Source organism: Scomber japonicus, chromosome 1 (assembly GCF_027409825.1).
Source record: "Scomber japonicus isolate fScoJap1 chromosome 1, fScoJap1.pri, whole genome shotgun sequence".
NCBI lineage: Eukaryota > Metazoa > Chordata > Actinopteri > Scombriformes > Scombridae > Scomber > Scomber japonicus.
The window spans coordinates 20,787,266-20,806,911 of record NC_070578.1 but is presented as its reverse complement, the minus strand read 5'-3'; the positions used below and the strand labels follow the sequence as shown (position 1 = coordinate 20,806,911).

Sequence of the window (19,646 nt, the reverse complement as noted above, 5' to 3'; positions counted from 1 at the left end):
TGATGAAACGGCAGCTAGCTCCGTGGGGAGGAGCTGTTTCTCAACGACACAACACGCACTTAAAGTAAAGGTGTAGCCCAGTGTTAATGAAGCTGCTCTCATGTCAACTGATGGCCCAGAGGCAACGGACTGAGTAAAGTCCTCATTTATTCGTTACTTTTAGTACAAGTGTTCAGCAGTAACTTCCAGCTAAGCGTCGGAGAGTTTTCTTGTAAAGGACGAAGCAGCAACGCCCCGGGGCCGGTGAGTAACTCTGCTTTCAGGAAATGTCAGCCGAGAAAACCAGACTCTAGCATCTGATAGGAGAAGTTTTTAAAAGTTTTCTCTCGTCTTAAGTCGCTCCTTCATTTAGCTATACTAACATATAAACAGCCTCTAATTAAACTGTCCAACCCTCACTTATAAACCACTGAGCAGAAACGCTGGGGAACATTTTTATTTTTTTTACACCTGCCTTATTTCTCTTGTAAGCTCTGCTAGCTTTTCTCCCACTTGCTCAACCACGATTTAAAACGAGCAACAGGCAGTTTTCACCACCAGCGCTTGACGTGTTATCAACAACTTTCCTGGCATGTTTGGACACAGATGTAACTAACTTACGCAATGTGACTGACAGAGGAAGCTGGGAAGTTGACATCATGTTGTAATGTGGGCTGTTGGATCTACATTAACAAGTAAAAAAGTGATTATTTCTTGTCCTGAAGAGGTCACCTGACCACCAAGGACAGCCACACGAGGACCAGCTGATGGTCATTAGTTTTGTGTTTGTCTCAGTTAATCGATTTGGGTGTTGTTGGTGATCTTATTGTTGTTTCTTGTGTGTTTGAGTTGTGCCTCACACTGCCTGCTGCTGCTGCTGCTGCAGGGCATGACGGTAGATAAATCCTCACAAACTATTTTAATGGGTGGATAGTTTAGCAGCTCTGGCAGCCAGGAGTTTTAAAGATGCACTGTGCTCATGTCTAGCCTTTTACATTTCATTGTCACACACTTGCGCTGCACCCTTTTTCATTTCGAGGTGGTTCAGCTTTACTTTATGGTATGTACACATCCGGATTTTCCCAAGGAGCTGGCAGCCTCTGTGTTGGATAGCTGCCCAGGGTGGGTCTTCCACTTCTCCCTGACAAATGATTAAAGCTGCTTTTTGTTTGCTGGTCTGCATGGGTGGTATTGCTGTACATGCCTGGCTCACACTGCAGGAGAAAAGGCCTACAGACAACTGTGTGCAGCGAAAGTGTGTTCATACTTTATTGAAACAGAAAAGCTTCAGTGGGAATCAAAATCTTTTTTTTTTTTTAAACAGTACTGGTCATGGTAGGCAGCAATTACAATAAGTTACACACAGACAACAAAAGACAATAAAACAATCCAAATTAAACAAATACAATTAAATCCCAAATGAAAATTCTCATACAACCATATAAATGTGTTAAAAACCATGTAAATAGCATGTTAAACAAACCTAGGGTTTGTCAAAATAAATAAAAGTAGTCCAATCAGTCCATCTGTAAACGGACACTAACATCCATCTCACTCCCGTTCTAGCTGTTTCAAACATGAATTTATGTATGCAGGTGCAACAAAGGATAAGGTTTTCAGACAGTCATGTCCTGAGATAGGAAATTAGTTTTGAAGAGCAACTGTGACAGATCATAGGTCACTCCTGATTTGCAGATCGCCTTTACGATTCAAAATGTGTAATTTTGTCTATAAAATGCTGGGAAGTTTGAAAAATGCACATCACAGTTTGCCAGAGTCCCACGAAAAATGACATTTAATCAAACTAATCAATTAATGACTAATTGATTCAACTCTATAGTGGATGCACAGATTGGTTGCAGCAGATAATGAGACTGTTAACTCACTTTTCAGCACCTCTGCCTCCATGATGTATATTGTTGTCTTATACAGTATATCAGTATGTGAGGTCTGTAACACCATGAATCTTTCGCTAGCACTGTGTGTGTTACATGTTTCAAACAGGCTGAACATGATGAGTCTGCCCTCAGGTTGAAACAACTTAATTTCATAAAATGTTGAGACAGTCTGATTAATTAAAACATTAAAACAGTGATGGTGTTTGACTGGACCTCATGTTACCTCAGTGAGGTTTAAAGACTTTAAAATGGGAGAAAAATAGAGGACTGGTATGTGACTCTTGCAGGAAGTGACATACTCGTATTAAAAAGGAAAAATAATGTTAGCTGAACAAATATCGACAGTAAAAATATTGGACAGATATTTGTAATTATTTTTTTAAATCTGACACTCTCTAAGTGTCTGTGTACCTCCATCATCCTGTCGTGACATGTGTTGGGATTATTCAGCTGTCAGTTCTGCTCTAGACAAAACAGCTCTTGTTGTGGATAATGAAATCAGTAAATTTGGTTAAGATAAAGCATCACACTTAGTTTTAAACTGCTTTTTTAAAGCTGCTTGTGAGGCCCGCTGCGCTGAACGGAACTACTGTATTATGTGAGGTCCTAATCTTGTGGTACGACAGAGCCTCATTTGTAGTCTGCTAAAAGGTTGTGGGAAACATGAGCCGTCCAATGTTGTTTCCTCTTAACCCAAATTGGGTTACCTTGCATGATTTTAAGGCAAAAGTTAATTGAGGAAAGTTGATGAACGAAGGTAATCGGGAAGATTTTGATGTGGGGAAGATTGATGTCCAGAAGAGAGAAGTATCAATGTTTTTATTCCAGCTGTTCTCCAGCTGTTTGACTTCACCAAACAGTAAAATCAGCTTCCTCATATCTCATTTGAAGACGTCTACATCCTGTTGAGGACATAGGTAAGGACATTGTTGTTCATGTCAGGCTGTAAACACAATAAGTCATGTTTGTTCTGTCTGATTGTTTTCTGCACTCTTTTTCTTGCCCAACACAACGGAAGATCTCACTCTGCCATCAGAGCTCACTTCCTTTTCACCACCATGATAGGACTGGAAATCTAATACAATCTATGTTAAATAGTGTTCAAAGTTTAGTTTTTAGCACAGTATTATATACTACGGGCGTATTAGGCATGGTGGACATTTATTTTCTTTAATTATAACTCACTTCTGAACACGAGGTGATGTTTCTTGTTTTTGATTTATGTTGATAAGGAGTGTGATTATCTTGATAAGGGTCTGCAGAAATTTGCTGACACAGTCTTCATCTCCAGCAGTGTGGTTTTGTCTGACTGTGTCACTTTTAGTGACCTGTTTTCACTACAGCAGAACTCTGAGTCAAGTTTTCACGTAAGGGTTTAAAACAAAATGTCAGTAAATGACGTAGAAATAAAATAATATGAACAGATAGATTTGTCTCATATTGAAGTATATTTAAATGTACAAATTGAGCTTTTTCACATGAGACACTAGCATTAATGATGTCTCAGTTTCAGTAATTATTCATCATTAATGTTCTTGATTAAACCTGTGTTTTTCCTGCTGTGACAAGTCAAAGTTTTTAAAGTTAATTTGATAGTAATTTTCAAGGTCTGAATAAACACCAATTAATATAACACAATATGATTTCACAGAGGAAAAGAAAATGACTGAACATTATAACCTTTTATGAAGTCAAAATTCAAGCCTGTTTTATTACTGTGTTTGTTTTAGTGAGGTTAACACACATATAATAAACTGAATGTGTGACAGGGGATCAGTGGGGCTTTTTGAATGGATGTTAAGAGGAAAGTGGTGCAATGAAAGAAGAAGTGTGCCAGGAAGTTGTGAGTTTTAAGCTAATTAGCTATTTTGTTCACATGTAAAAACATAGACGTGCAAGTTGTTTCGTAATAAAATGCTCATAGTGAGCATAGGGGGGTAGCAATTTTAATTAGAGTGGTATGTCTTTGCCTTGCAGAGGATGATGATAATGTGATTTTTAAAAACACATTTGAAGACAAATCAAACAATCAGTGAAAGATTAGAAGTCAAAGGGTATAAAAGCTGAACGATGTTAAACACAAAGCTTAATTTCATCATCATGAGGGTTTGTTTCAAGAATTGGTCAATAGCTCATAATCAGTGAGCCAGCCTGAGCTCCTTACAACATGGTGCAGCTCTGATTAAAAGAACCGCAGCTTTTAAACCTTCAACACATGTAACTCAGTCTAAACAAACCCACAAGCAGGAATGTGGACTTACAGTATAGATCCAGAGGTTCAGTACCCTTCACTCACTGTTTATGGCTGCATCGGCGCTTACAGCAGCTGTTTCTATGGCAGTGTGTTTATCATGGATCTTGATTTTGCACAAGACCTTAAGCTGCTTATGATCCAGATGAAAGGTTCAGTGGGGGTCACAGTGGAAGAATGTGGACTGAATATTTCTCTATGCTATGGTCATATGATGCATCTGCGCTTTCTTCTTCTGACTGTTTTGTCCAGAATTAGTCCAGCATGAAGAGTGAAAATGTTCATCCAGTAGATAAAGCTCCTCTTTTTTTTTATGTAGCTGTAAGAAAACTTTAACTCCAATGTGTAGAACAACAATCAGTGAGTGAACATTACCTGTGGAGAGAAAGTGTTACTGCTTTCTCTCCACAGGCCCCGGTGATGGTGAGTGGACAAAAAAAAAGTGTGTTTAAAAGTGTGTTGCTGCGTCTGTTGCTGGAGAGGGACGGAGGAATTTAAAATGCTTCCTGTCACTGTGTCAGCAAGATGAAACAGCTCTTACGTTACACACATTAGCCTGCAGAGCCGGCAACTGGGCGTATCTGCCATCGGAGGTTTTGCACAATATTGGAAAAGTGTAAAGGACACTTTGTGTTTCTCACAGCAGCACTGACTGTAAGTTGAACTACTACAGGGTCCGTTTCTTTTCTAGATTTATGTGGAAATGTAGGAAGTGGATGTCAGGAGATTGTCAAGTATCTATAGAGTGTATAATAATAAATATGTATTAATAATGAGTAGCTGGATCGCTAAGCCCACATGCTGTCACCAACACGTTTCACAGGTAATCATAGATTATAGATAATTAAAAATGGATTTCCACACAACATTTTGGAGTTTAAACAAAGCAGCACACTGCAGGAAAGGTACCGGTGAAAAGGCTGTTATGACCTAATTTTATTTGTGTAATGTTAGTTCTGTGCTTTCTGTGGTGAGCTGCTTGTCTTGTATATAGACTACTGTCCTGCTGTGTGTTACACTCGTTGTGGGAAGACAGTGCCGTGTACATATTCTCTGTTCAACGAGCTCATTTCCAAAATTAAAACTGAGACACTGACGTGCAGATTGCCTCGTCAACACCTTTCAGAGCTTTATCTTTTCTATGTGTGTTTTATGTAACAAGGTGTCATCACACATCCTCCAAACTGGCATCTGGAGGTGAAGGTTCACCAGCTCAGAAAACAGACGTGCTTTAGCGTGTGTTTAAATGACTGCATCTTCACTGTGTGTTCAGAGTGAAGATGGATGGAAGATGACAGTGATTACTGTAATTACATGCTAATTTTATACTGTTAGATCAACCAGTTGGACTGGAAAGACTGTAGACAAGACAACAGACTGAATTTCAAGGATAGTGGATACCCTGTGAGGTGGATTTAGAGAATCACTCCTTTACCTTGTTCACCCTGCAGAGGAACTTAGTGCTAAACTGTTTATTCAAAACTGTAGATCACAGTGAAATGCTTCAAACTGGCAACATGACTACCGAACTTGAGAGACAGATCACAAACTTACCTCTGTACAGAAACACAACGTATTTCATCCTTAGAGGGAATAAATGGAAGAAGAGCACTGCATGGCTGCAGTGCTGAATAGACAGAGAAAATTACAGAAATACAGTGTGGGAAAACAGGACGAAAAAATGATTATGGATTTATAACATATGTTATGTATTAGGAAGATGTCGAGCAACTTCCCAATACTACCAAAAACAGATAAAACGTAAAACACACAGCCTTCATCACCACAGATAAGTCAGCTGAGCACTGCAGTGTATAACAAACGTTACTCAAACAGGAATAAATAGTCAATTTGTTGGTTTTGTTTTCAGCTGTAGATTAAACCAGATTTGATGCATTAGTGAGAAATTTAAAGTAGTGGGATGTTTGTGGGACCACCTGAAAATAGTCTTTAATGCCCAATGAGAGCATTATCAGGGTTTCCTGATGTTTTATTGGATTAAAGGGCAGAGGTAGACTGATGTGTAAGTTTGTGGGTTCACTTGCAGTTATTTGTGTACTCGTCAACACAGTCCTCTGTCATTGCTCTACAGTTTCACTGCCTTCACTGTGTCTTTCCGGGACAAAAATGCCAATAAGAAATGTTTGTTGACTGAGTTCACTTTGTGTGTTTCAGAAATTAAGCACTCACTATGTCTGATGGGGACTATGATTACCTCATCAAATTCCTAGCCCTCGGTGACTCCGGCGTGGGAAAAACGAGCTTTCTCTATCAGTACACAGATGGGAAGTTTAACTCCAAGTTCATCACTACAGTCGGAATTGACTTCAGAGAAAAACGAGTTGTAAGTTGTCATCTATTAAAATGTTTTAGTAAAACAGTAAACTTAGATGTAGCCTTAAACATTGTAATTATTACAATCTCTACAAACTTCTGATGGAACATTTCCCTGTTTCCACGTGCACTACAAGTATTTATGTGTAATTAGGGTCTTAAATGCATTCCTAGACCATTAAGTAAGACTCCTGTAACAAAAGACTACTGATGAGTGTTGCTAGAGAAACCTGAGTAATGAGTAATATGTTGGTGAATGGCAGGCAGCACCCTCCTTAAGAATAAACATTTCATACCATGAGAGCAAACAGCTGAGCAGTGTTCATATTTGCTCAGTTTATTCACTCTTTAATGCTGCTGACCTCCAGCTCCAACAATACAGCCTGACTCCACCAACAGGTTTTATCACAGCAACACTGGACATTTAATCAGTTATAGGAAGTGACTACACATCCATCATCGCCCATCATTATCTGTTTTATGTTTGGCATGTTTCTATCACTTCGGATGAAAGATTAGAGCTGCAGCAAGTCTCGATTTCATCAAGCAGCTGCTGTCCAGAGCAGCTCATAGTGACACACCAGATTCATGCTGCTTATCTGTTTTAATTAATTAAAATCAGTGAAACCATTTTAATGTCTGTATTTAAAATGTTTTGGAAACTAAGCCTAAATTATATTATTTTCAATTCATTCATTTTTTATTGGAGACAAACTGGGCTGTTAAATTTGTAACTAAATGTAGTATTTAAAGTAGTGCAGAGACTGTTGAAGTAGTTTCTCTAACACACCACTTGTCTCGGTTTCTCTCAGGTTTACAAATCAATGGGTCCAGATGGGACATCAGGCAAAGGACAGAAGATCCACATGCAGCTGTGGGACACTGCAGGACAAGAGAGGTACATGAAGGATCCTTACTCTCACTTTCTCAGACTCATCAATCTGAAATTGTCTTCAAATGGGCTTTTATCTTCAATTAATTACATTTCTACTCAAGTTTTTTGTTTTTCTGTTTTTCCCTGAATTATGTCAGGTTTCGGAGTTTGACGACTGCGTTCTTTAGGGATGCGATGGGTTTCCTCCTCCTGTTTGACCTCACAAATGAACAAAGTTTCCTCAACGTCCGAAACTGGATGAGTAGGTTCTCTCATGTATCACACGAAATGTACAGTTTTAAATTGTTGAACTAATGATTCAGGAATCATCTCTGGATTTGTTTAAACACATGCAGAATACATTTGACTTCGTTAAAATTTTTGGTGACTGCAGTAATACATATATGTGCAGAAAAGCTCTCAGTCTTTGGCCCATGTAGACTTGACACTTTTGGCAGACACAAATTACTCTTTAAATATTTTTCAATAAAGGTTTATTCTGACTTGAGCTACTGCTACAACTGAGCTACTATGTCTTTCAGGCCAGTTACAGGTTCATGCGTACTGCGAAAATCCAGACATAGTTCTGTGTGGCAACAAATGTGACCTGACAGACCAGAGAGCAGTGAGTGAAGAAGAGGCCCGCGAGCTGGCAGAGAAGTACGGGTATGTTTCAGTTTTAAACTATCTGTACATGAACCTCTCCCTGAAACGTTTGTCAAGAAGGCAGTGGCTGCTTTGTTTGCCCAAGTCTGTGCAGGAGAATGAATGTGAGACGAAGTTGGTCCTCCTTGAAAAGCAAATATTTGTACATGTGTGTAAAATATCCTGCTTTGGCCCTAATAGACACACCTTACTAAAAATACAAATAATGTAATGTGTTTATATTGTGTAACATGTTGTAATGTCTTCAAGAGGACATTAAACCTCAGTATAGCGCACCAGTCAAAGTTTGGACACATTTTCTCATTTAAATGAGTGTGAAGGAGTGGCCAAACTTTTTTAATTGGTACTGTTTAATAATATTTTAGTGCTTTGATCATCATGGAACTTTTGATAATTTAAGTTTTGTTTTGTTTTCTCTTCATAATATTGGTAGCAGTTCTCTGTCATTGCCTGTGTTAACTTTATTCCCCTCCATGCAGAATCCCTTATTTCGAAACGAGCGCTGCAAACGGACAGAACGTCAATGAGGCTGTGGATGTCCTGCTGGACCTCATCATGAAGAGGATGGAGCGATGTGTTGACAAGTCCTGGATCCCTGACGGGACCGTCAGAGCCAATGGACCCACCAACCCAGACATCTCAGAGGGCTTGGAGAGGAGCAAATGTGCCTGTTAGGATGGCGAGGAGCCATTTTAGTTGCCCATGTGCATAATGCTGATGTAAAAAATAGGTCGTCCAAGTTTATATGTTGTATTCTGTGTTAGGAAAAACTTAATAATTTGTGCCCATTACTGATATTCGATCAGACAGACTGTATTGTATGTCAGTACAGAATGAAGTCATTAGGTTTCATATCATGGGTCTTTAATTAATTCATATTGGTTGAAAGTGTGGGATATTTATTTGTTACAATGCCTAAATGTCCAACTTCTATTCAGCTCTGTCAGTTGAATATGTTGATCGAATTTTCAGGTATAAACTTTGAGCTCTGTGTTGCAGCAAAGTGAGCTGCCATGCCAGCTGTGTTATAAATAATACTGTTGATACTCTTTACATGCTGAAGGGTTTGCATGGAGTCACACTCATGGAGTTAAATCAAGAAAGGAGTCACATGTATTTCTCTTCCTACAGCCAGGCAAGTGTTTACTGTGACACCTACAGTCACCTTATTTCACTGTGGATATACTTTTATATCTTTAGATAAGCAGCTCGAGTTTGTACTATCAGTGCTCTGCTCAATGTGCAGGTTTAGTGCTGCAGTCGCACCAGTACTACAGCCAGAAAAAAATGAAGCTCTCATTGACCATTCGGAATTGATTAGATGGACAATTAACACTTGTTTCCTTTTCTTAATCAACACTCATGTTTGTACGCCTGCAGAACGTGAATCATGGAATATAGTTTGACCAAATCATCGACATTTCATTAGTAAGCACAGTGACAGTTTTTTCCAATACTTACATTTTTCATCTTGCTGTATAAAAGATCTATGCAAATGTATATTTGAAAGAAAAATGTCCCTACTTTGACTGTTTGTGTTATTCAGATTTACCTTTTAAAACTAGAGTATAAGATTTTGGACATTCAGGATTCAGGTTTGAAAGATAAAAATATGGCAACTGGACAATTTACTTTTTGATTCTTAAACTGCAGAGATGAAGCTTTGCCTTTCGAGAAAATAGTTTCTTACTCTCCTAAAACATTAATTCTGAGACAGGAAGAGCAGAGGTGGTATTTCACACAACAAATACCATAAATTTGACTATTGTTTTATTGCCTCGGTTGAACAGTTTGCTGTTAGGTGCCAAAAGGACGCTCCATTTATAAAAATCTCTAAACCTCAGTAGATTGTTGGATTGTTTTGTTTCAGGTATTCATGTGACAATATGCGAACAATGCAATGTAGATTTTGTATTAGGCAAGCATTGTTTTTTCCTTTTTTCCACTCCTTTTAATAAGGAAGGAAACAAAATGGAGTTTGGTTTACCTTTGCAATGTGCATTTAAAATCCTAGTAATTACCACTTCAAATCAGTTTATAAGTACACTGATATTTTATATTTTACATAAATTGAGAGTATTTACACTTAGTAAAACACTGAAATGACACTGTGAGAATATTTGTCCCAACTGTGTTTAACAGTATCACACACATACACATTATAATACACTGTCATTGTTTTCTGTATTAAAAAAAGTATATATACTCACTCTTTAAATTAACAGATTATATGTCACGAAAACTGAATTTGATATTAGTAAAACTAAATGAAAATCTTCTTTCAATTGTGCCAAACACTTTCATGTGCAAAATATGTAAATTTTGTCCAAAAATAAACATTTTTATTTATGTATTCTTTGAAGCATTTTGTCTAATTTTGTATAATCTATTAAGGAAACGTTACATTAGTGTTGTGTGTAAATGCAATAGGCAATCTGGTTCTATTTATAGCCACTATTCTTCTATTTGTGCTTCTTCTACAATATTCACTGAGAGTATGATAGGGGAACCCTAAGTGACAGTTTTTCCACTTTTTTTGTTCATTAGAGGGAACCTCCAACTCCATTACAAGGGCAACTCATAGGGCACTGTAAAACATGTTGTTGGGGTACTTTACAGGGCACTATCACATTTTCTTCCACTGAAAGGGCACCCATGATGGCACTTTATTCAATATGGTCAAATATAGAGGCACTCTAAAGGGCCCTTCATCCTCATTTACCCATAGCTAAGACAGAGATGGATAGATAGATACTTCATTGATCCTTGACAGTCTAGTTTTACCCTGAATATAAGAAAACGGGTTTGCTGCAGCTCTCCTGACTTCCTACAGGGGGAAGCACCTCCTCTACACAGCTCCAAACCGGGAATTGTTCGACTGGTGAAGAAGAAGAAGCACATCTAACCCTAACCTGAAACGACAACAACCTGTATTGAGGAGGGTAGACTGTGAAGGTCAGTGAGGCTCTTTTAAACCAATTTTGGGCAACTTTCACAATTCTTTCTTTGTATATATTAAGTCCGGCGTCTGTTTTTGACACAGCCAAAGCTTAAAACCCACAACAACAACAACAACACATACTTCTGCTTGAGGCTCACCAGCTAGCTGTAGTTCTACTCTGAGAAAAGTTCTCATTCAGCATTGACTAACTAACTCAGGTAAAGGTGTGTCTTTTCTCCACAACGGATGCTGACTCATACTTTAATCTCTCATTGTTGTGGAGCTGGTTTTAATGCTATAGCTGCGTTAATATGGCGTGAACGTGTTTTCCTGACGGCAGCTAACATGTGAGGACCTGATATGAGGAGGATTTTTTGGCAGAAACACACGTGTTAAATATTTTCATTAGTGCTGGCATTGCCTTTCATTCATTCATACATGCTTTGACAGGTTCAGAGTTAAATGTAGTTTAAGGTCTTATTGCGGTTGCCATGGTTATACTAGAAACAGACTATGTGTCTCTATGGTAACAGGTGTGATAGCATCAGTTGCCTATGATTAAATACTTATGTTGATTTCTCCTAAACAACTGGTTTTGGAAAGTAGTTTGTAGAGAGGTGCAAACGAGGATGAGACAGATTTATTGCCCACGAACTGGAAGTATTTATTTAGAGAAATTGGGGAAAACGTGAAGGAATACATTGATTACCGGTGTACAGTTAAAGACACCATAGACGTTTTATAGAAAAGGCAGAAATACAGCATGGAGAAACTAAAACAATCAGTATAAGTAATAAGAACAGGACTACGCACTAGATAAAGTCTCCCAAAATGTAAGCTGACCTCAAACTGGGGAAGTTTGAGTGTGGTCCCCATCATAATTGGGCTGTCTGCCTGGTGAAATATATTGTCTGGATGGCAGATCACAGAGTCAAGAATTAATCTAAAATGCTAATTTTCAGATGTTGAATAGATGAGAATAAAGTATAAAATGACTCTTGTAAAAATCATAATAATCTTAATAAATATTACGTCCAGACTACAATATTTCCAATTATGAGATATTTATCTAGCACTTTATTATAGATGGTTTGTGTAAATATGTATTTATCATGGAGTAGTCTGTGCGTTCATCTTTGAGGACACTACATCACATTAAGGATAGGTGTGTGATAATGTGTGTTTTCTCTTTACAGAATGCCTTTCCATTTTTGCCCCCAGTGTGGGACAAAGTTGCAGCCTGGTTTTAAATTTTGTCCATCATGTGGGGAGAAGCTCCCCTGTCCTGTTGATGTACCTGAAGATGTGGGAGCCACTGCTTCTCTTAACGTCTCACCCCTTAAAAGTGATAAAGCAACAGCATTAATCATTAAAACAAGTCTAGCTTCAAGCACAAGTTGTGAGGCTACAGAAAGTAAGGGTCGTTATTCATGTGGTTACTGTGATTATCCATTGACAATTTTTGTGTTTGTAAACTTATACAATGTATAATTTTTCTTCTACAACCCATTCATGTGTCCCTCAGGTTCAATTTCTCCTCGTCCTGCAATTCGAAAGACCCGCAACACCCTCCATCTGGCCACTCCACCTGCCAGTAATTTCACTAATCTTGTTAGAGATGACAGGATTGAAGGTGATTTTAATGATTTAGAAGCAGGTACTCCCGCTTTACTGTTCTGAGGAAAAGGTTCATCTTAGACTTTGAGATGTGAGGGATCAAAGTACAGCGACATGCAATCACATGAGTGCCTAACCTCTATATGTAGATGCAACACTTTCTGGGCAGACTAGTACATGCAGATGAATAAAAATGTCTTTGAAACATGGAGCAGATATTAATATAGTCGGTGTAGTGCATAATAAATCAATGATTTTATATGCTTTGTTATTATTTTTATTGACAGGTAACAGCATTGGAGTCCAGACATCTGCACTAAAGCAGCACACAGTCACTTTCAATCTCGACGCACAGGTGGAGCCAAAATTAGAGTCTTCTCCTGCTCTTCGATCTGGTAAACTGAAGCAAAAAACACAAAATCTGTTTTATACGTTCATGATCGAAAATGCAGGATCTCTATATTCTTTGCTGTCATGATCTTTTCTCTTACATATGAATTGGGGCTGATCTGTATGTAGTCAGAGGAAAGGCAAACCTCTCCCCGCGTGCTGTGAAGCAGGTAGAAAAAAGAAAGAGACCAAGTGATAAAACAAGTGGAAAACAAGAGGAATCAACAGTAGACGGCTCTCTTGTGGCCGTCACTGCCCCCGTTTCATCACCAAACGCCAAGTCTCCTTCAAAAGGTGAGTAAAAACTTTCAAATCAAACTCACATATTAATCCAGTAAGAGGATAAATTCACCAGTTAAATTTCCACCTTTGCTAATGCAAACATCTTTACTAAACAGAGTTAATCTTTTCTTGGTTCTGAAGTTAATATACATTCATGCATCATTCCTGACTCTGAGATTCAGTTGTTTGTCACTCAACCTGTTTGCTCAACTTATCTGCTTATTTTACTCACTGGGACATCAGGATGTAATTTAAAACCATATGAGACATACTTACCTTGTAAATGTGTAATTTTGTCTTTTCTCTGTAACATATTCGGTTTCTCATATTTGTATGAATGTACATTCGCAGGAAAAGGCAAAGCCAAGAAGGCAAAACATGCGCCTGCTGTGGAGCCGCTAGAGGAGGGTGAGGAGGTGACCGACACGACGGGCAAGAAGTGGAAACTGGTGAAACTGCTCAGTCAGAGCACGACAGAGGTCATCTACGAAGGTGAGATTTCAGTGGAAATACTAGAATGTGCAATAAAGGTATTATTAAGTTAGATTCTGTATTCGTGATAGTCCCTTAGCTGTCACATTTAGTGTTATTGTTAAATATTACAACAATTCACACATAAGGAAATGTGCAGGATGAAACTAAAGAATGCAAAAGTTTTGGATTACATGTACAGTATATTTTAGGAGAAAGAATAATAAATGTCCGTGTAGTAACTGTTCAGTAAATGTTTTTTCATATTTAATGACACAACTGATCTTCTTGGAAAACAAAATCTATTTTTGTGTTACCTTGAATCAAATAGTTTTTTTGTATCCAGTATTTGGACTGAATTATCTGTTTAAATGTGTAACTGTGAGTTGGTAAAATAAGAGGAGCTTCAGTATCACAGTTTCATCTGTCTTGTCTTTCTTCAGTTGTACAAACAGTGTCACGGGCCAATTCCAAGGGGTCAGACCACATCCTCAAACTGGTAAATGTGACCTTGTTTTCCTACTAAATAAATAATGATGAATTACTGTCCTACCCTGTTACTGATGCGGACTACTGCTACTAAAAACAGCTGCAAAACCCTGATTATGACATAAATACTTGGGATAATAGTTGCACTTTTTTCACAGTCATGTCACAGTCAGGAGTAGAGATTTGGTAAACTAGTGGGGAAAACAAGAAAATCCTTTTTTCCTCTTGTGTATGTTAAGTATAAATGATGTGATTGCAGTATACATGTGATGAAACCTTAAACACAAACTGCAGAGAGGGATTGATTTCAAGCAGTAGTGTAAAATAAATATTCAGTAGTAGCACAAGTAGATCACTCTAAAGGAAAATGCCTCCAGTAAATGTATTAAAAAGTTTATTTATGAAGAAAAAGTCTATATTAAAAAGTAAAATGTACTATAACTTAAATAGACATTCTATGATCAAGGCAAAAAAACGTGGCAGAGTGCTGACATGGTGCATCAAACAACTACAGAATGAAAGACTTATAACTTCACTACAAAACGGCAATAATGAGTATGAATAATGAGAATATTGTGGACCCAATTGAAATAAATTAAATGTTGAATGAAATGAAATTTTAGGAAAAGCTTTATACATGTAACAGTATTTCTTTATTATGTTGTGAAAACAATAAAAAGAATGTTGGTAAAAAAAAAAAAAAAAGTCAAATGTACTCCAGTGTCAAAAGTAAAAGTGGTAATCCTTAAGAATGGCTTCCTTATTTGTTCTCTAATTCCTGTAACCGTTTCTTCAATTCTTAATTTTGTCTGTGGTATCACTAACGTTTGTCTTCTCTGTTTTTATCTTATTAGGGAGCTAAAGATGGAAGAATCTTCAATGAGCAGAACTTTCTGCAGAGAGCGGCTAAGCCTGCATCTGGTGAGGATTTAGTGTGTTTTCTTTCAAGTTTCATCAGCTGCTAGCCCCAAAAAATAGGTGTTAAGTCATTAAATCAAGACAGATGATGTTCCTGAATGTTTCTGTCCCTCAAGGAGGATGGAAAGAGAAGTAATCTTTCTTAAAAATGCAGCAGCAGTATTTGTACCAGTCAACTGTTAGACTTGTTTCTTTGGCTCTAACAGTCTTCATAATGACACCCAGGCAGAAACCGAAACACTAAAAACTAAAGTCTGATGGAGCCAGAAGGCTTTAAGAAGGCTTCTGGCAGTTTGTCGTGATCTAGTTACACAATATCAAGTCTCTGACTTTCATTTCATAATAAATTCAGAAGAAATAAGAAATGGATGAGTGCTTAATCAACTGGAGCTGGTGGAGCTGGACACGTTAGGTCTTAAACCCTCTTTAGATGCAGTTCTGTAACCTCACACATATATTTAGTTTGGCACTATTAGCATCACACTTTCATTTCCTCTCCTTTCCACACACACTTATACAGACTCAACCTGATGCATAGATAGGTAGGTGATACATGAGCGCACACGTTAATCCTCCCATTGTAACCACCATGCTGTCTATCTCCAGTGGACAAGTGGATCAAACAAAACAAGATGGATTTTCTTGGGATTCCTTCCTGTGTCGGCTTTGGTCCTCATGCAGAGTCTTACAGGTGTGAAAGAGACAGTTTATTTGTGAAGATTTACACATTTTACTTTTCATTTACCTTTTTGCTACATGTTGTGTTTTTTGTAGGTTTCTTATTTTCCCCAGTATAGGCCAGTCTCTCCAGTCTGTGATGGAGGAGGGCAACCAGCTTCTGTCTGAGAAAGTTGTTCTTCAGCTCACCTGCAGAATAGTGAGTCTTCACATCACCTGTAAACTCGTAGAATTGATTTTTATTTTAAAAATACATGTAATGATTGTTTTATACTCTTTATTTATTGCTCTTTGGGGTTTTTTTTTTGCGATTTTGATTACAATTTTTTCCTTATTATTGCTTACTGCAATCAAGTGGCTGAAACCTAAGATTTTTACACTCTTAAGTTATTACAAACTATGATTCTGCTGCCTTTCATGACTTTTTTCTCTCCTTGCAGTTAGATGTGATGCAGTACATACATTTAAACGAGTATGTTCATGCTGATATTAGTGCAGAAAACATCTACATCACACCAGGACAAGAGTCACAGGTGAGAAATGTTATGAGTATTAACTGACTGACTTTGTTCATGGGTGATTTTTATTTTATGCTGACGACTTGTGTGTGTGTGTCTGTCTGTCTGTCTGTCTGTCTGTCTGTGTTTTAGGTATACCTTGTAGGATACTGCTATGCCTTCAGGTACTGTCCAGGAGGCCAACATGTAGAGTACCGTGAAGCCAGCAGAACAGCGCACGAGGGCACCATGGAGTTCATCAGCCTGGATGCTCATAAGGGAGCAGGTGAGTCTGTTGTGTACTTCACTTATGCCTAGCCCAAAAACTCTAACACTCCCACAGTGTCATCACATATATAAGCCAAACTGCCAGATTTAATTTCTTCTCTGTAGGAGGGCCACCTGCTCTCCTCCCACACTCCATCTGTCTGCATGGCCATCTCTCTCTCACACACACACTCACACACACACACACACACACACACACACACACACACACACATACTGCACAGCACAGAACAGTCTTCACAGCAGAATGATTTTCTCTTGTTTTTAAGTGTGTTCAGTTATCTGCTTTATTCTGAAGACAGTGCGCTGGTGTGATGAGCTCTTTTACAACATTTGAATTGAACAAAAAAGGCGTTTGAGGTTTGACCTGCTCTGTCTGTGTGTGTTTCAGCTCCGTCTCGACGCAGTGACCTGCAGTCTCTGGGTTACTGCATGCTGTGTTGGCACATAGGGGCGCTGCCGTGGTCCACCCTCACTGAGCCGGAGCAGGTAGCCACTCAGAAAGAGAGGTGAGATCCGGTTGCAAATGCCCACGTCTTCGAGACGTCATAAAAACACTGACATGTTGATGTATCAAAGATCTAAAACATGGCTATACAATACTCACCTTTAATTGTACAATATGCAGAAAAGTAACTTAATTAACATTTTAGGTACATGGAGGATGTTCCTGCACTGTTAAGTCACTGCTTTGGGAAGAAGAAAATTTCCAGTGAGTAAAATACATTTTATAACACAACAAGTGAGTGATTACACGCCACTTCCTAACATATATGTTTGTGTGTGTTCTGGTGCAGGTGCATTTAAAACCTACCTGACTGCAGTGATGGCTCTGCAGTACTCTGAGGAGCCCGACTACTCAGCGCTGAAGGCCGGGCTCAGTTCAGCTCTGCAGCAGCTGGGCGGGTCGCCGGAGGAGCTGCTCAGCTTTTAAGTGGAGACACACAGCTCTGTAACATCTGTGCGCACACACCTGAGTATCTCTGGTCCATTAGGTTTTTTCCTTTTTTTTGGGAGAATGTACTTTGCTGAATGAAATTGATGAAATGTGAAAAGACAGCGTCTGTTTTGAATATAAGTGTCTGATTTGTTACGTGACACTCTTAAAACATATTTTCATCTTTTAATGTCTTGTTTACAGCTGATGCAGCTCCTCTTATACACTGATTTTTATTGTACCATTTCTGATTAGAGCACCACAGGACTGAACTTAGATAATCCCCTGTGACTTTCATATGTCTGCTATGATTCCTGGTAGAACTCCATTGATTAATTGACTGACAGAAAATTGACCAGCAACTATTTTGATAATCATTTTAGTAATTTTTTAAGAAAATATGCCAAAACATTTACCGTTTTCAGCTTCTTAAAGTGGTTGATTTATTGCTTTTCTTTGTCATTCATTGTAGCAAACTGATTAGCTTTGACCTCTGCTAGGTCAAAACGAGACATTTAAAGACGTCACCTTTCACTCCCTGAAATTATAACTATTTCCTGACATTAGATAGATAAGTCGATAAATCAACAAAGTAAACGATAATGAAAATGACTAAATGTGACTAAATGACTGAAAATAACAAAAAGAATTCTCAAAAAACATTGATTATAATCAGATGAATAGGAAATATGAAAGCTAAACTTAAAACTAAATTAATATTTTGGAAGTTTAACTCATTCAGTGATGATAATATAACATGCTGCCTATTTTATTTTAACAGATGTGGAACAGGAAAATTGCAAGATGGACTGTGTGATTGACTTGTTTTATCATGTTGTGTTTTAACTTTGAGGTTTGTTTGGTTTTTTGCACTAAAAGCAGGTTGACGTAAAGTTCAGTATGTGCTGATGACACCCGTCGGGTTTGTTCAGGTCGTTGTTTTGAGTGTTCATGGTGTCGTACATTTCTCAGATCAAATGTGCTGCAGTTTGAATGGGAGAGGGATGCAAGTTCTCAATGTTTGATGTACAGATATTGGGTGTTACTTTGTTAGTCACTCCACAATTTGTCTTACTTTAGGTATTTTAACTAGTTGATTGTCATTTTTACACATTGCTTAACATGTAGCTGTGGTTCATTTGCCTGTATTAAATGGCTATTTTCTTTTTTTTTTAAACAGTGCCTTAGTGTCCTTTGACATCACTTCACAACATTTAATTTGTTTATGCTCGTAAGAAAACATTTTAAATTTAAAGAGTGGAAATAAATATCTTCATGCTGGTTTTGAAATCTTGATGATTTAATGTTTTCAGTTCTCGAGAAGTGTGTCCATCATCACACTCCTGGTCACAGCTTAGTCACGCTGATTCATTCAACAACACACAAAACATGTTAATTTTAAAGAAACCTTTATAAAGTTTTAACATTTCTGAACATAAACATTTTAACATTTCAAGACATATACAATTCTTTATATGAAACAGTAAATATCTCTTATTGTGCACACTCTTAAAGTAATTCAGAAAATAAACACTTATCTTTGCCTGATCTCTTCTGTCCTTACATCTCTGTCACTTGAGGCACTTTCTGAATGAAGAGGCTTTTGTAGATCAATGTAAAGCATGATGCTGAAAGACTACAGCGCCCCTCTGAGGCGACATCTGTACACAGCTACAGACCCGATGGCTTCCTTGGACCGAAACCTAGCTTACACACTTTTTATACAAACATGCTGGCAGTGTGAGGCAGCTACACATGCAGGTTTAAATATAGTTTTACACTGCAAATTGTTTGTATGTTTGTAAAAAAGAAAAAGTTGTGAAGAGAGACTTGTTTAAAAGAAACTCCTAGACTTCAAGTGTTGTTATCCATCTCTAATATAAGTTGTGGTCTGCAGGGGTCCTAGTGCTGTTTTAAATGTAACTTCTGCACTCTGAGTGAATTTTTGACAACAACCTCTTGGTTTTCAGGGTGCATTCCTGCTTTACACAGCACTGTAGCTCACATCAATGAAATCTTCAGACAAACATCACATGCTCATGAAAGTCTTTCCTCTCTCACAAACAGTGAAAGAGCTCCAGGCTGAACATCGGCTTAACACTGCGAATCATGACTTCAAAAGTCTACAAATACTGA

At 38.0% G+C, this 19,646-nt stretch overlaps 2 protein-coding genes across 3 annotated transcripts; both read left to right on the top strand.

The window, feature by feature from the left end:
• Positions 1-38: 38 nt before the first annotated feature.
• Positions 39-10,355, top strand: rab27a (RAB27A, member RAS oncogene family). 2 transcript variants are annotated; one of them, XM_053323740.1, is made up of 6 exons: positions 39-243; positions 6,304-6,472; positions 7,275-7,360; positions 7,495-7,598; positions 7,879-7,996; positions 8,482-10,355. In XM_053323740.1, exons 2-6 carry the CDS (start codon positions 6,320-6,322, stop codon positions 8,675-8,677), a joined length of 657 nt encoding a protein of 218 aa, XP_053179715.1. In that variant the 5' UTR covers positions 39-243; positions 6,304-6,319; the 3' UTR covers positions 8,678-10,355. The 2 variants fall into 2 exon arrangements, with proteins under 2 accessions (XP_053179715.1, XP_053179708.1); XM_053323733.1 differs by having other exon boundaries at positions 7,879-8,002.
• Positions 10,356-10,928: 573 nt separating this feature from the next.
• On the top strand, positions 10,929-18,786 carry vrk3 (VRK serine/threonine kinase 3). Its single transcript, XM_053317801.1, has 15 exons — positions 10,929-11,167; positions 12,140-12,357; positions 12,469-12,576; positions 12,848-12,955; positions 13,080-13,244; positions 13,584-13,724; positions 14,147-14,202; positions 15,047-15,113; positions 15,717-15,801; positions 15,885-15,987; positions 16,229-16,321; positions 16,439-16,571; positions 16,965-17,082; positions 17,227-17,285; positions 17,371-18,786. Exons 2-15 carry the CDS (start codon positions 12,141-12,143, stop codon positions 17,505-17,507), a joined length of 1,590 nt encoding a protein of 529 aa, XP_053173776.1. The 5' UTR covers positions 10,929-11,167; position 12,140; the 3' UTR covers positions 17,508-18,786.
• Positions 18,787-19,646: the final 860 nt, after the last annotated feature.